We start from the raw sequence: 16,687 nt of genomic DNA, 5'->3' as shown, positions 1-16,687 counted from the left end.
TTTTCTGCATATCTTTGGTGTTTATGGTCCGATTTCCAAAATTTTTTCAGTTATAGATATCAAAATTAAATTTCCTGTCGTTTAAAGAAAACAACTATGACGGTCAGACTACCTTTAAACAGGTTTTAGGCTATTTTTGAATTTTTCACATTTTTCTCTATATCTTTGGTGTTTATGGTCCGATTTCCCAAATTTTTTTTAGTTATAGATACCAAAATTAAATTTTCTTTCATTTAGAGAAAACAACTATGACAGTCAGACTACCTTTAAACAGGTTTTAGGCTATTATTGTATTTTTCACATTTTTCTTTATATCTTTGGTGTTTATGGTCCGATTTCCAAAATTTTTTCAGTTATAGATATCAAAATTAAATTTCCTGTCGTTTAAAGAAAACCACTATGACGGTCAGACTACCTTTAAACAGGTTTTAGGCTATTTTTGAATTTTTCACATTTTTCTCTATATCTTTGGTGTTTATGGTCCGATTTCCCAAATTTTTTCAGTTATAGATATCAAAATTAAATTTTCTTTCATTTAAAGAATTTATTTTTTAAATTTTTCCTTATTTTTCCATTTTTATGTATATAGTCCGATTTTCCAAATTTTTTAAGTTAAGGATATAAGAATTGAATTTCCTGTCGTTTTAAGAAAACAACCGTATTCCCATCCATGAATTTTTGGGCTTCGCTACTTATGGATGTTGTCATCCTTGTTAAACATAGAAACTACATTAAAAGGTAATAATTTTAGCTAATTTTCATAGACTTTTCTTTATTGTAGGAAAAGGGAGTAATTTGTAGAGGCAGGTGTTCATTTTATTAAGATTGAGGGGGGAAATTGTCAGTCGAGGTTTCGTGATTTGAAAATAAAGTATTTTTGTTGTTTCTTAAGATTCAGTAGAGCGTTAAATATATTTATTTAGCATGGATATTTCAAAGACAAGGATAAAAATATGCATAATAAAAACAGTTATCTAAAGAAACTAATATTGAGGTTTTTCTCAAATCGCAGATGGAACATTATAAACTTTTACGGTTAGATATCTAATGTTATAAGTAGAGAATATAAAAATTCAAACAAGTAAAGTACCTTGTAAGGAGAGATCCCCCTGAGGTGGATTCTGTAGGAAAATTAGGGTCACTTTGTGTGTCAAAATTGTTTTTTTTTTGTGAAAAATCCTCCAAAATCGCATAAAAATAATTTTGCCTCACTAAGTAACCCTATTTTTTTTAAGAATCCCCCTCAGATTTATTAAATGTATTTAGTGTGAAATTTTAAAGCATCAGCATTACTGTTAAGATAAATTATTAATAATCTTATTTTACCTGGGGTAGATCTAGTAGAGAGTGGAGTACGTTTCTTAACCTCGGTCTCTGGCTTCTTGGAAGCTGCAGCAGCGGTCTTGGACTTTCCAACCTTGGACTTAGCAGCTGCGGCAACAGCTGCGCCTGTAGCAGCAACGGCAGCCGTGGCGGCAACACCGGCAGCAATTGCGGCTAACACGTCTGATGTGCTGTCATCTGTCTTGGCAGGCTCCTCAGATGTCTCTGTGGCGGCTATTTCTGCAGCAGCTTCTTCAGCAGCTTCCTCGGCAACTACTTCTGGTTCGGCGGCTGCTTCTTCTGTTTGTTCGGGTTCGGCGGCTGCTTCTTCTGTTTGTTTGGGTTCGGCGGCGGCAATTTCGGCTTCAACTGGGGCAACTTCGGGCTCAGCAATAGTTTCGGGTTCGGCTACAGGTTCTGGTTCTGGCACAGCGGCAGCTTCTTTAACGGCAACTTCTGGCTCTGTTTCCTGGACAGCCTCTGGCTCGTCGGCAACGGCGGGTTCTGGTTCTACAATTGCTTCTGGCTGTTCCTCAGCGGCTGCCGTCTCGGGGGCGGCCTCTTCAATGGCTACAGGCTCCTCGACAACTACTGGCTCTTCGACAGCTGCAGGTTCAGATTCCTCGATGGCGGTTTCTTCTTCGGCAACAATTACTGCTTCCGGCTCTGCTGCATTTTCTGTAGATTCAACGGCTTCAACTTCGACAGTTTCGACGGGCTCTTCAACGTCATTTAGAGCAGTTTCTGGCTCAGCTGTTTCGACGTTTTCAGCTTCAGCCGCTTCGTTTTGAACCTCTTCAATAACCTCTGGTTCAGTAATATTTTCAGTATCAGCTGATTCAGATTGTACCGGCTCAACTACTTCCGGTTCTGTTTGGTCATTTTCAACACTTTCATTTCCATTCTGCATCACATCGTCGACAAATGTTTCGACGTCATTATTTTCATCAATCACTGACTCATTTTGGTCGACACTTTCGGTGGGTATCACAACATTTTCCATTTTTTCGCTTATAACTTCAATATTATGGTCAATGTTTTCTTCAATTAGTGAAGCCCTGTCCACCTGGTCTATATCCATGGTGGTATGTTGAGTGAGTGTATCTCCCCCACTTGTTTGCTCGCAACTACTGACACTTAGTGCACGCTGAACCCCGGGCGCCGCTGCTATCATATTTAGATCTGTCTGGTTTTCAGTGGAGTCCTCCTGGGCGGGAGGCGTGGGGGAGGAAGTATCGTCGGCTTGGGGCAAGGATTCCTCGGGGGTGTGGGAACTGGGGGAGAAATTTTGTAGCGTATTATCTTGTAGGGTGCTGCATACTTCTTCTTCTTCTACATGTGGCTCTTGTGTACTATTCTCTACACCCTCAACAACCTTCTCTTCTGTCTGCTCTTCTACACTCTCTTCCCCATGGAATGAGTCATCAACATCACACACCACTTCCCCAACAACTTCTTTCTCTTCTTCCACACTGCCCATTATATTTTCACTGAGTGAAATATTTTCATCGCATTTTTGCAACACTTCTTGGCTGCCTTCAAACTCATTGTTTGCAATTTCATTTTCATCCCCTTGTGTACTTTCTTCTTGGACTGCTACAAGCGATTCATTATTTTCAATTTGGTTGCATGTCTCCTCAATAATTTCAGCATGGACATTGTCCTCGCTTTCAACAATTGTTTCTGATTGCACAGCAGTAATTTCTTGTTCAATGACATCTTCATGAACAACAAATGATTGTGGTTGACTTTCTGTTTCCTCAGATTGGGCAAGTGATTGGGTCTCTGCAATCTCAAGGCTTTCAGGCTGAGACTCAGCAGCTGCAAAGCTGTCAGCAGACTGGGCCAGAGACTGAGGCTCAACAGCTACAAAGCTATCAGCAGCGTCGGATTCTTCAACAATTTCCAATTCCTGAGTTTCAATAATCTCCTTGTGCTCAACAACAGAGTCCTCAGAGTCAGAGCTGGAATCATCCTGTTGGACAGCTTCTTCTTGGTGATGATTGACTGACATTTCCTCCTCAACCTCAGATTGTTGGTGGCCAACAATTTCAAGCTTGGATTCTTCAAAGCTTTGTTCAGGAGAAGATTCAACAATTTCTTCATTTGCATAATTATCAGTTGTAGGAACAGCAGCAATCACTTCCTTGTCATTTTCTGATTCATTATCGGATGAATCAACAGATTTAGCGTCGTCATTATCGACAATCTTGTCATCATTGACCTTTTCAATATCACTCTCACACAGAGCACTGATATCCTTACTTTCAACAACAGGCTCCTCAATCACATTATCATTATTTTCAGATTTTGTATCAAAAGAATCACCAAGTTTCTCATCTGCATATTCATCAGCCTGTGTATCCATGACAACTGAGGGTGATTGTGTAAAATCCGCGAAATTGTTTTCTGGCATCATTTGAACTGGCGCATTTTCCTCTTCTCCAGCAGGGGCAGGGCTACCAGCACCCCCACGTGGTGCTTCAATGATTTCTAATTGTTCAATTGATGATGAAGGGTTTAACAAGACAGTAGAAGTTTCCTCCCCCTCTTGGGGCAGGGGTGCCTCGGCTTCTTGTTGCATTTTGTCTGCACTTTCTCCGTCATGGGCCATAACCTCCTCCCTCTCTTCCACATCCATGCATACTTCCCTTTCCATCTCACCCTTCTCCTCTACTTTCTCAGTATCAAATTTACTTCCGTCTTCCTCATTGATGCCTAGGCTTGATTCTTCAACCATCTTTTCCGTTTCATTTAGCACCATCTCTTTTTCTTCTTCCACATACATCTCTTCTTTCTGCTCGGCATAATATTCATTTTCATCAGTTTTGACAGCATCAAGAGAAACTTCTTGTTCATTATCACTGACATCATTATCAGCATCATTGTGTTGGTGTTGAGCCACCTCACCCATTCTCTCTTCATTGTTCATATCTTCGCTCTTGGAAGACACAGAAGAAGAGATGCTCGTCTTTCTGGACCTCTCCTCAACCTCATTCTCCTGTTGTTGGCTGTTGTCTTGTTGAGCAACATCTCTGACAAAATCAAGGACTGATTCTGCGGTTGCTTGGCTGATGTTGATCTCCACACTCTCCTCGGGCTCAACAACCTAACAAAATAAAATTGTTAATAAGTTTAAAAATTTTATTTGCACGAAAAAAAAAATTGTGTTTTTTAATGAAAATTTTTATTTATTGTCCGGTTTTGGTAATAAACAACTATAATTTATTGATATAGTTTAAATATTCAAGGTTTAATCTTTTTAATATCAATGGTAAACTATTTAGGTACTTTAAAATAAAAGATTCTAGACTTAGATTACAGGTTTTTAAAATAGTTTATTCATAAATTACTTTAAATGCGAATATGTCATGATTTTCTTTTCAAATTTAAACATACATTACAAATGTATATGCATTTTGAATAAATATTGTTGACAACCCCTTAGAAAACTAGAGATAAAACAGTATAGCTTATTTGTTATTAAAAACATGGTTTGTATTTAGATTCAGCATAGAGATAAATTTGACTTGAAAAACTCAATATTGTTTTTTTTAATAAATTTTATTGACATTTTCCACCAAAAGATAAATATTTTCAGCTGACGTTAAAATTCTAAATTAATCTAAGTAGAACTCCAAAGAAACATCTGTGAGTATATGATTAGAGTCTGTTTGTATGTATGAATACACCAAAAAGTGAAAGTGTAAAACCAGAAATTTATGGAAATGTTTATTTGTTACAAAATATCATTTTTTTGTTTAATTTGTAATTCAGTAGTTCTTCCAACAAATTTTGTTATCTATTTGTCCTTTCTGCACTAAATATGGGTATAATATTTTACAATAGGAAGAATGGGTTATTAGGTAAATTTATCTTTCAGCGATATATCTCTGTATCCATGATTTTATATGCACTAAAGTCAACAAAATCAAAAAATAAAATAAAATTTGTTTGGATAACAAATAAGTAGAATAGGACGGAAAACGGTTTAAGTAAAAATTAAAAAAGTGAAAATGTAAAAGAAATATCTTTTAGTGACGGTCATTCAAAAAATCCAACAAACCTAGTTGTAGAGTAGTTGCAATTTATTGAAGCATTATACAAAAAAAAACATTAAGATGAATTAAACCATAAAACATGCTTTGACCCATTCTAACCCAACCAAACAAGAAATGTGTTATAATTTGTCAAATGAGATGAAATGTGTAGATTCAAATGTAATTTTCCACGCCTTTCTTTCTCACACATTGCATTGCTTTTAAATCATGGAATATATTAGATGATTGGTCAGGTAGCTTGATCATATACTTTTGGTAATTGAATAAATGACCAAATCCTTTAAAATTTATCATGCTAGCCTCTTAAGTCTTAAATATTCTTTTATATCTATGCAAGGCTAAGGCAACTTTAATATTTGGTCTAGCCTTGAAATTTGAAAGTTTATTCCAATATTATTCATGTTTAATTGTTAGAAAACTTTTTTTGTTGATATGTGTTTCTAGTAATAATGCTTAATGTAATGTTAACGCTAAATTAACAGAAATTGTATTCTACATTACCAGTCAAAATGACATTTTAAACCACTTTTAAAAAGGCATATGGTCGACATAAACCTTGTTTTCTAACACTCAAATAAGGTTCAGCTTTAAAAAAAACAACCCAGTTCTTATTCTACTTATATTTCTATTCTGTGATCATTATTATTTGACGCCCTAATTTTCTAAATTAATTAGCTGAGCTACTTTGTCTGGTGAAGCGGGTGTCATAGGATTTTCAAAAGAGAAATTTTTGTACAATCCTTCATTTGAAAGCGTACCACTTAGAGTTTAACACCCATGGGTGGCTTGCCCTTTGTTAGTGACTGGGCAAAAAAAATAGTCATGACTAACATTTTATCGACAATATCTTTAATCAAATCATAACAAAAAATACTGGCTTTAAGCATCAAATTAAATAACTACATCAATAAGGGGAAGAGGGGATGGCTATTAATGAGGTTCGCATGCTCAAAAGAGGATTGTGCTAATATTTTATTGTAGTTTTCATGTAATTTATAGTTTTTATTGCTTTACAATTAAACTATAATTTAGAATCTAACTGTAACAGCATTTAGTTTTGCACTTTACATGTAGAAGACTAAGTATTAAAAAAAATAACATCAAAATGAGCTTCATTTCTAACAGCAAAAACTCAACGATCTATCTTATATATCTTCCGAGTAAATTTAAACTTAAATGAGGATAGACGACATGATTTGTTGATTGTTATCACTACTCTGAAGAAGGTTCCGTGTTTTTTTCCATTAAGAATATCTTCCATTAACTTTTCACTAGACTTAATTGTATGTTATTGTTGTCTATTGTCCATTTGTTGAGTCTTCTTTCTCCAAGATTTCTTCGAGACATCCCCCAAAAGTCCATTGTGTCAAAAGCCACCCCAAAAATCCGGATAAATCCACATTTCAAAGTTGACAAAGAGATTATGCATTAAAAACAATTGGGCAACTAAAAAAAATACTTTTCTTGAAGAGACGTCCAAGCTTTTTACTTGTAGGAAGGTTTCAAAGTTTTTAGTGGGGTTAATCTAATGTATTCTGAAATTTTAAGGGATGTAAAAAAGGGATTTCAAAAATTGAGGCAGGTTATGACACCCCCCTCCCTCTCATAGAACGTTTAGGTTTTACATAATATTTTTACACTTAGCTAAAATTACATTTATTTTAACACCAAAAGCATAAGCCATTTGTAAAAAATTTTACTTAAAATAGCGGATCCGTTTTTTTCGTTTGCCCAGCCATTAAAATTTCGGAAGATTAATTTGGATTGAGCTAATCTCACCACTCATCCACGCCCCCATACAAATTTTAAAATATGCGAAAAGTAGTTTTTAATCATTTTCTGCAATTCAATGTTTTTTTGTCTTTTAAGCATATTATTCTATGTAAATTAGAAACCTGTATCCACGAAAACCTACCAAAATACAAAGAAATGCTATTCTCAAAATAACATTATTACTATAGTTCTTTTCCCTACAAAGAACAGCGCCTGACTTTGAAATAAAAGTATATTTTGTGTGCAAAAAATACGTTCTCAGTTTATTAAGCTTAAAGTCAAAGCTTTTTATGAGTTTTTCTAAATCTCTCTTTCAGTAAACTGTGGCATAGACCAATTTGTCTCTTTATTGTTACCAGTAAAGGGTCAAAACTAGGGGTATGACGGAATTTGAAAGCAAAATTTTTCTAATATTTGAGTATTTTCGTTTAAATAGACAGTTGAGTAGTTAGGGTGAAATAATTATTTTATTAATGTGAAACAATAATCGATTAATCAATTATTCAAAACAATATTAGGCTTGAAAATAAAGGACTTATCATCTTATTTCATTATTGGAATAACATTACATTTTAGACCTATATAGGTTTCTAGCATTTCTAGTAATGTACGTCGAATTTAAGGCCTAATTCACTATTTCAGCAGTATTTCAATAATTGGTCGTATGTCATACAGTCTAAAGACGTTCAGTCTTTTAATTCTAAGGTGGTAAATCTAATGTAATTTTAAAAGTTTTGAAGGGGTAAATTGATCGAGGGCTTTCAATGTTAGAGGGGGGTAAGCAACCAGTTTCCCCTACCCTTGGACGTCTATGATAAACTATAAAACAAGTCTTAAAAGCTAAATAAGGGATTCTTTACACCCTAAATAGATTTCATTGCAAGCACATAAAAAGATTTATTTCAATTAATTTATCAAGTGACAAAACAGACATAAAAAATTCGGCACAGTCCGTAAAAAAGGGATTTAATCCTTCCTAAAAAGGAAGGGCAGACCAATTTTAATTTGTAGTCAGATCAATTCTAACCAATTCATTTCAAGATTATTATTTATATAAGGAGTGCAACACTTTTGTTTGATGCCTGAAAATGGTGCTTTAAAATATAATTTTAATTCATAGACGATTATGTTAACAGCATTAAAGTAGTTTTTTTTATACCTTTTTCTCCTTAATTAGCAGCTTAACAAACAAGTCATATTTAGAAGAAAGTAGATATCACAGACAACTTTCCAGAAATATTAAAACAAAGATAATAAAATTAAAACCGGTTTTGTTATTCCGGGCTAACAAATCTGTTTTTAATCTTGAAATCCCAGGAAAGCGGTAAATAATTATTATGACATTCTTATTTTATTTTAGGAACAAAATGCTAGGGATAAAGTTGATGAAATTTAGTAGGACTACTTTTTATATGGTTTGTCTAATTGCACAAAAAGGTTGATGAATACCTTCCTTATTTAAATCAAAATGTTTCAGGGATAGGACAATGAAAGATAAATTGATATAAATATATATTGTTAAGTAGCGATAAGACATTAGCCGATAAATATAAGTGCATACCCAATAATGAAGCAAAAAATGACCCCATCTCTGGATTAAAATTAGTAGTTGAAACGTTTGAACACTGAACTTAATGAATCAACCAATCAAAGTTCAACAAAAGTCTTAAGTTGTAAAGCCAACGTTATTATAAAACTTTGAGGACTTGTGTAATAAAAAGCCAGATGTCCCCTTCCTCCTTGATTGTAAATCCTATCTACAGTTAAGAATAAATTGTGTACTCTTTTATTGGGAAAGAATTTATTAAACTCCTATTAACCTATCCTTAAATTCTTGACAATTTGAAATTGTAAAATAATGAATGGGACCCAAAATAATTAAACTTTTTTTAGTATTCAGGATACTTTTTTGTTGGGGTTAATTTTTATACAAAAACCTACAGCTACTGCTCAAAACTATACTTTTTTTAGTTAGACTAGCGGGTGCGCCCCTATCATCTAGGGGCTTCGTAATAAAAATTAGAGATAAGGACATAAAGTGGCCCAAGAGACACAATAAAAACTGATGTCTTGGGCCGACACAATAAAAACTGTCCCGAATTTGTATTAATTTTGAGGAACACGACTCCAGTTACGTCATATTTTTCTTTCCCGAAAAAGGGAAGGGGGGAAGAAAATCTCTTCAAAAGAGATGGGGAAAACCCCCTTTTCTCCCATCTCTTTTTTCTTCCCCCCTTCCCTTTTTTTCTTTCCCCCTTCCCTTTTTCGGGAAAGAAAAATATGACGTAACTGGAGTCGTGTTCCTCAAAATTAATACAAATTCGGGACAGTTTTTATTGTGTCGGCCCAAGACATCATTAAAACTAAAAAATAAATATCTTAAGACTTTAATTTAAAAATAATTAGGCAAAAACTATAACGTTACCTAAGTAAAGTTTTCCTAAATGTAAAAATGAATTATTTTATTGGTAAGTGAGATCTGAATGGAAAAATAATGAAATAAACCTTACTACTTTATTTTTAGGATACATACATTTGCTGAAAACAATTTATAACGTAAAAGCATAGGACCAATTGACCATATTCTATATGGTTTTAGCAATGGCTACTTGCTCTTCTTGGCATGTTTTATGCTATTTTTCCGGGCAGTAGATAAAAAATTTTTTAGATTTCAAATCTTTGATGCTAAAGGCAACGCCTCTAGCCAAAAAAACAAACTTTAAATGAACGTTTAACTTCTATCTTAATTTCTTTTGTTTTAAATTAAAGAAATTGAAAATAATGACGTTGATAAACAGAGAGAGAGAGACAGAGAGAGAGAGAGAGAGAGAATAGTGTTTAATTCAAGAATAAATGGATTTATAAATTTCCTAAAAGTTTTTTGAAAGTACATTGGTTTCTTTCTTTCATGCATATAGTAATGATTTGTTGTTTTAAAAAGGGGGGTTATGTAATTAGATTTTATTATTCTTTGGGTAAATTGAATTATTATTTTCTATTTTTTGTTGTTTAAAGCAGTATCGTGAACAGGAATTAGCAAGGGGGGGGGGGGGGAAAGGAGTGAACCTTTTAGAGAAATTCAAATTTGTGGAGTAATTTAACTCCTCTCAATCGTACGCCACTAGTTTAAAGTTGAAGCATTACAATTTGAATTGGTTATGCCATCTAAGATAATTTAAATAATATTAGCAAAGAAAATGCCCAACTATTCCTTTACCCCGGATTACTTAGGGCAATGATCTTGATAGAATTTATAACTATCATAATCCCTGGGACTTTTTAAACAAAAATTCTCATCGATTTTACAGAAAAAATTGTTATTATGTCCAGCATGGTAAATCATGGAAATATGAGCATTTTTATTCATGTTGCTAGCAGCGTAGCTACTCTATAATTAGGTTGTGTCCGAATGTACGTCCGTCCCGGAGTTTATCGTCTTTGTTTATTGACATATTTGAAAATTTAAACATTAGGTCCTCAAAAATAAATAAGCTTATCAACAAAAATTACCCGTTTAGTGATTTATTGACAATATCTGTTTGAAATTGACTTTCACTGTTTTTTTTACTGTTATCCTTTAACAAAAATATATTTTAATGCCATTGGAATGATATTAGTTCGGAAAAAGTCAGCGATGAACACTTTTATTGTAATAGCTGCGTTACGTATGGACATTAGTTATAATTTTACTTTAATTCAAAGCAGTCAGAATTGTTTAAAAATCAAAAATGAAGTTATTATAACAAATCATTTGAATTGCACCTTATGTTTTAAGTATCACTAGCGTTTAACCCGCGACCGTGGCTCAACACGTAGCGCATTCGCTCGTCGTCGGGAAGGTGATAGGTTCGAATCTCGGTCCGACACCGCGTCAAAACTAAAGACGTTAAAAATGGTTCCCACTGCTACTATGTCAAATGCGCGACGTAAATAGTTAGAGTGGGGGGAATGCCTTGGCCCAAAACAGGCGCAACTCGTTACCATGCACAGTTAGGACTTCTCAGACAAAGGTCGTGCATCACAGAGAGTTGGTTGTCTGTAATGTACTGTACTACGGGTATGAGGTGAAGGACCAAGAGTCTGGCCTTGAGTTGACAAGTTGACTGTTCAGTCCAAGTGCAACTCACCCAAACGACATTAGCATTAGCATCACTAGCGTTTGCGCCCCTAGCATCTAAGAACTATGTATTCTAAATGGGAGAGGTAAAAAAAGAGCCTAAAACTAACCCTAGACTTAATTTAAGAAGAAAATAGACTAAAACCACCAAGGGATTAATTTGAATCTTAACAAAGTTAAAAAACGATCCAGAGGTCAATAAAATCAAATGTAAGAATAAAGGTTCAAAAAAAGATATAATTTTTAAACTATAAATATTTCTATTTGTTTATATAAGTTGTTTTCTTTTTGATGGATTATTTAACAGTTAGGGAGTTGAATCCATTTTTATAGAAGCAGAAATATAATCTATGATTATGGTTTGGACCCTCTAAAACTGTAATCTACCCTTCCACTTTCCCCTCTCTTGGTGAAGATATCTTCAACGCCGATACGATTTTTGAAATATAAGATTCCACTTTTGTCTCTCTTGTTGAAGATATCTTCACCAAGAGAGGCAAAAGTGGAATCTTAAATTTCAAATATCGTATCGGCGTTGAAGATATCTTCACCAAGAGAGGGGAAAGTGGAATCTTACATTTCAAAAATCGTATCGGCGTTGAAGATATCTTCACCAAGAGAAGGGAAAGTAGAATCTTACATTTCAAAAATCGTATCGGCGTTGAAGATATCTTCACCAAGAGAGGGGAAAGTGGAAAGGTAGATTACAGTTTTAGAGGGTCAAAACCATAATCATTGATTATATTTCTGCTTCTATAAAAATGGATTCAACTCCCTAACTGTTTAATGTGCTACGTTCGGATAAAAAGTCCTAAGAAATAAATTTATTTTGTTTTAATTTTATTTGGTAATATGTATTAATATCATGACCTAATTTTTCAATTTTTATTAATAATTTTATAATATCAAACATGACATTGCTTTGATAAGCAATTCATTAAAGAAAAAAGTATTAATTTGCTTTAATGTTTAGCCGCAAATCTTCTATATAAGAGTCTGTCATAAATTTGACAGTCTAACAGTCCAAACAAATTTTAAAAAAAACTCTTAACTTCTAAAAAATATATAATAACATTGAAGCGCTACTTATTTCCATAATTGTCCCTAATTAGAATTTTTAAGACTTACCGCTTGTTTAAGATCAGTTTTCTCTTCATAAACTTCTTTTTCTTCATTGTAATCATCATAGGAATCTTCTTTTGTTTCATATTCATTGTCAGAATATTGCTTTTCTTCTGTGTAATAAGCTTCTTTTGTAGCCATCTGTTCCTTCTCTCTCTCTTCCTCTTCAAGGAAGGCAGAGATATCATTGGAGATAGCTTGAGTATTGATAGATGAATAGTTAGGAATCTCTTGCTCAGCTGTAAACTGATTAGTCATCGGATTTGCTTCATCAATTTCGTATTCTTTCTCATCTTCCTCATTGTCTACCGCGAGTTCCTTAACAGGGAGACTGGTTGAAAAAGCAGCCCCGTCGATATTGTCAGAAATGTCATCATTGTAAGTTTTGACAGGCTCTTCATAGGAAGAAGAATTCTCTTGCTGTGCAACATAATCAATATCATCTTGTTCTGTTGTATCAACATGAGAGGAATTATCATGAGCAGAGTGGAGTTGCACATAATCAACTTCTTGATGTTCTTCTGTGGAAGTCTTGCTGACTGATGATTTTCTGCTGCTTGTAGCACTACTGTGGGATGATGATCTTGATCTTGCAAAAGCATCAATGTTGTTGTTAGAAGCATCGATACTGACATTGTTAAACTGTGCAGGAACATCCATCAACTGAGCACTGTCAGTTTGGTCAACAAAGTCAGTTTCAAACTTATCCTGAGTGGTGACAACAGTGGTCAATTCTTGATCATCAGGAACAGCTGAGAATGAGAGCTTGGCATGAACTGGAGCAGGCTCAACTTCCTCTTCACTGTCCTCATGGTCTGAACTATCATATGAAGAACTCTCCTTGGTATCAATGTCTTTCTCAAAGGAACATGTTTCTTCCTTGGCATTGTAGACATATTCTCCATCAATGCTGGCCTTCTTAGGAGCCATGTTGAAATAGGCACTTTCATCGTCATCAACTTTGGGTGCCTCATAAGTGTAGCTGCTAAATGACTCCTTGGCCTTAGGGGCATCAAAACCATAGCCATCAAATGAATCATTAGCCTTAGGGGCTTCATATTCATAAGCATCATATTGGTCCTTTGTTTTAGGTTCTTCATAGTTGTAGCTGTTATATTGATCCTTATATTCATTGGTTTTATCAGCTTTGTAGCCTTCAAAAGGATTGCTAGAAGAAAATGATTCTTTTGGCTTGTAGCTATCAAAATGATTTGATTCTGTTTCATCATCGTGCTCGAGCTTAATTTCCAGCTTGGCTTCAACACAATATTCTGTATCAGAAACAGATGTGTCAGTTTCTTTGGTTGGGACTTCTAGATCATCAGCTGATGTTTCATGAGCCTTCATGGAACAATATTCAGTGTCATCATAGGATGTATCAACCTCTTTGGATGTGGCTTTCAATGACATGAATTCAGTTTCTGAAACAGAATGGTCATTCTCCTTAGCAAAGCTCTCCTTCTTGGCTGGCTCAACTGCTTTAATGGAAATGAATTCTTCCCTTTCTTCTTCATCACTTGACTCTGACATGTCATTATCTTTGGTATTTACAACAGGTTTGTATTCAATGGGGCTGGATGTATCTCTCTCAAAGTCATTGTCAAAGATAGGATTCTGCTTGACAACATCAACACCGACAGTGATCTCGCCAATGCCGTCATTGGCCTCCTCGTGATCCAGGGAGCTGAATGCTTTGTCAATGGCAGCCGAGGCTGTCTCCATGCTGAATGAACTATCATTGCTGAACTTCCTCACCTCCTCCTCATCAAGATTTGTCAGGAAAGGATTTTGACTTTTGGTCACGTCATAACCAACATAGGAAATCTGGCTTTCGTAGCGGTCAGCTGCGCCGCCGAGGTCGTGGCTGTTCTTGTGGTGTACAGCGCCGTTGTGGAAATCATCGTTGAATTTGACATCGCGAGCATCTATGGAGCCCTGGTCATCTGTGTCAAAGCTTGACTTTCTAAAATTTCAAGAAAGATTTAACCTTTTAATAAAACTAAAATATTCTATAATTTTGTATCTTTTATTTGTGAAAGGTCTTTAAGGTAAGATCATATGAAATAATATGTAAGTTTACCAATTTTCACAATTGTACAATTACCCTAAATGGTTAGCCTATCTTAGCAGATAAATATTTTAATTGAAAATGTTTATAAATGGATAAACGACCAAAAAATGAGTTCTCTTTTAGCAAGCTAAATTTTTCCCCTGTCATAATATCCACATATATTCTACATCCATTTGTTTAGTTATATATAACACAACGTTATTAAGTAAGGTTAAATATTTTCCTGTTGCGTTCGTCCTCGCTGTCCATGCTTGTGTCAAGTAACTCAAGGCGACCTAAAAATATAAATTTTAATTAGATTCATAGATTTTTTCCTAAAGGTACTAATAAACTAATAGTTATCTATTGCATTGTATTATAGACTGCTTTCCGCGGATATCAAAATGAAAAATTATATGATTAAAACCAGTATTATTAGCTCCAAAGGACCAAAGGCCCGGCCCTGGCTAACAAAACTGTTGCATTTTAAAATTTGTTACTTTAATATTCGTGGAAAATTGTCTGCATTACAGTGCCATACTGAAAAGTTATTAAACCAGCCATTTATCCATAAACATGAAACCGAAAGAAAAGCAAATGCCATAACATCAGGAATGTATTGGTACTCCTGTTTTTTTATATTTCGTATCCGCGGACAACTGTCTAGAAGTAAAGAGCCTTATAGCAATGAAAAAAAGTTTGATTCACTAAATAAAGTTGTAGAGGTAAGATACTTTTAATTTTCCATTGACCTGTCGATTCCAATATTCAAATATATCAAAAGTTTTTCAAAGAGTAGCTAATATAATGAAAGCAGGTGCTTTTAAAGAATGTACAGTTTGTTATGTTGTAAAAATAATAAGAAAGCATCCTTTTTTATTCTCAATGTTTATGTTTCATTTAGCTAAGTTTAGATTATTTGGAGATTTTTTAGGGGGGCTACTGCAATGAAATTTTTTTTTAGCTATTTCGATCAATCTCTATCTACCAAAAAATCATAAAATAGCCAGCACTAATTTTTGTCAACCTAATATATAAAAAAATGTCTTACATGAACATCAACATTTGGATAAAGTAAAAAAATAAAAGTATTTCTGTTTCTCAAAACCCTTTTTAAGTATTTTTTGTAAAAACATTTAAAAGTACAAATTTGTGGTAGGGGAATTAAAAGGGAGTATTCTATTTTTATTAAATAAACATTAAAATTTAAATATAGATTAATCCATCCTAAAAAGTATTGAAAACCGTAATATTATTAATTCGAGGATTTTTTAAAATTTTTTCTTTTTATTTCATCATTATTTCTAAATTGTAGATTCTCAATAACTTGCACCCGTTCGTTAATGGTTGATTGTTGATTCCAAGACTTAAAATTGCTGCTTTACCCAATCACTTCAGATTATCATTATCCTATTATGTTAAGTAGTAAGGTTTTATTATCTGATCCATAGGATTTCAAAAACTACTGCAACTTAACATATTGAATTTTGCATAGCTCCAAATACCATGATAATTTTAGACATCTTTTGGTTTTTAAATATTTTGATGGATTTAAACTATTTTTCTGCTCCTTCCACCCCTTTCGATAACATAGTCCCTAGATGCTATGGGCGCTTCCGCTAGTGTTTGTATAAATGACGTCTATATAGACGTGTGAAAGTGTGTGTATTTGGTGAGTGTGTGTGTGTGTCAAAATGAATGCAAAAATTACGCAAACATATGAGAAGGGCCCATTGATTCAAATAAAACAAATAAAAATTAATAACAATTGAAAATTTTTAATTATGCTTCATTAAAATTCATGATTTTTAAATAATATTTTATTCTTCTGAATTCGTTATAATTTATATTTCATTGGAAAACTTTAATTTGTACTTTTTTAAGTAGAGAAAGATAGAGATAAAGTAGATAGATTATCAAACTTTCAGAAATAATAGAAAAAGTTTTAGAGAAAAAGAGATTCATGGTAATGAAAAATAGATAAGAGAAAGTAGGTAATAAAGAATTTGAGAAAAATGGAAAATGAGAGATATAGATAGATAGAGAGATAGAAAGAGAGAAATAAAGAGAGAAATACAATGAGAAACCATTCGAAAAAGTGAGAGAAAGAGAAAAAAAGTGAAAAATAGAAAACTAGAAGGATTTTGCAAAGAAACTTTAAAAAAAAACTGCGGAATGTGTTTCAGCGTTTTCAAAAAACGACAAAAATTAAAAGAATAACATGCATCATAATAAAATTAA

At 33.8% G+C, this 16,687-nt stretch overlaps 2 protein-coding genes across 3 annotated transcripts in view; both read right to left on the bottom strand.

The window, feature by feature from the left end:
• Nucleotides 1-16,687, bottom strand: part of LOC145314934 (uncharacterized) — a 90,872-nt gene that overhangs the window by 3,390 nt on the left and 70,795 nt on the right. Inside the window, exons 7-9 of the mRNA XM_080155010.1 lie at nucleotides 14,693-14,742; nucleotides 12,403-14,361; nucleotides 1,327-4,432 (exon numbers count right to left, since the gene is read on the bottom strand). Of these exons, the coding sequence (XP_080011136.1) occupies nucleotides 1,327-4,432; nucleotides 12,403-14,361; nucleotides 14,693-14,742 (5,115 nt within the window). The remainder of the gene's footprint in view (nucleotides 1-1,326; nucleotides 4,433-12,402; nucleotides 14,362-14,692; nucleotides 14,743-16,687) is intronic.
• The window catches only part of LOC145314518 (piwi-like protein Ago3), a 366,650-nt gene that overhangs the window by 289,051 nt on the left and 60,912 nt on the right, over nucleotides 1-16,687 (bottom strand). The window lies entirely within an intron of this gene.

The sequence above is a fragment of the Acartia tonsa genome, chromosome 3, assembly GCF_053477335.1.
Source record: "Acartia tonsa isolate MP-2025a chromosome 3, ASM5347733v1, whole genome shotgun sequence".
NCBI lineage: Eukaryota > Metazoa > Arthropoda > Copepoda > Calanoida > Acartiidae > Acartia > Acartia tonsa.
Note: the sequence above shows the minus strand (reverse complement) of the source record. Positions and strands in the feature narration are given on the sequence as shown.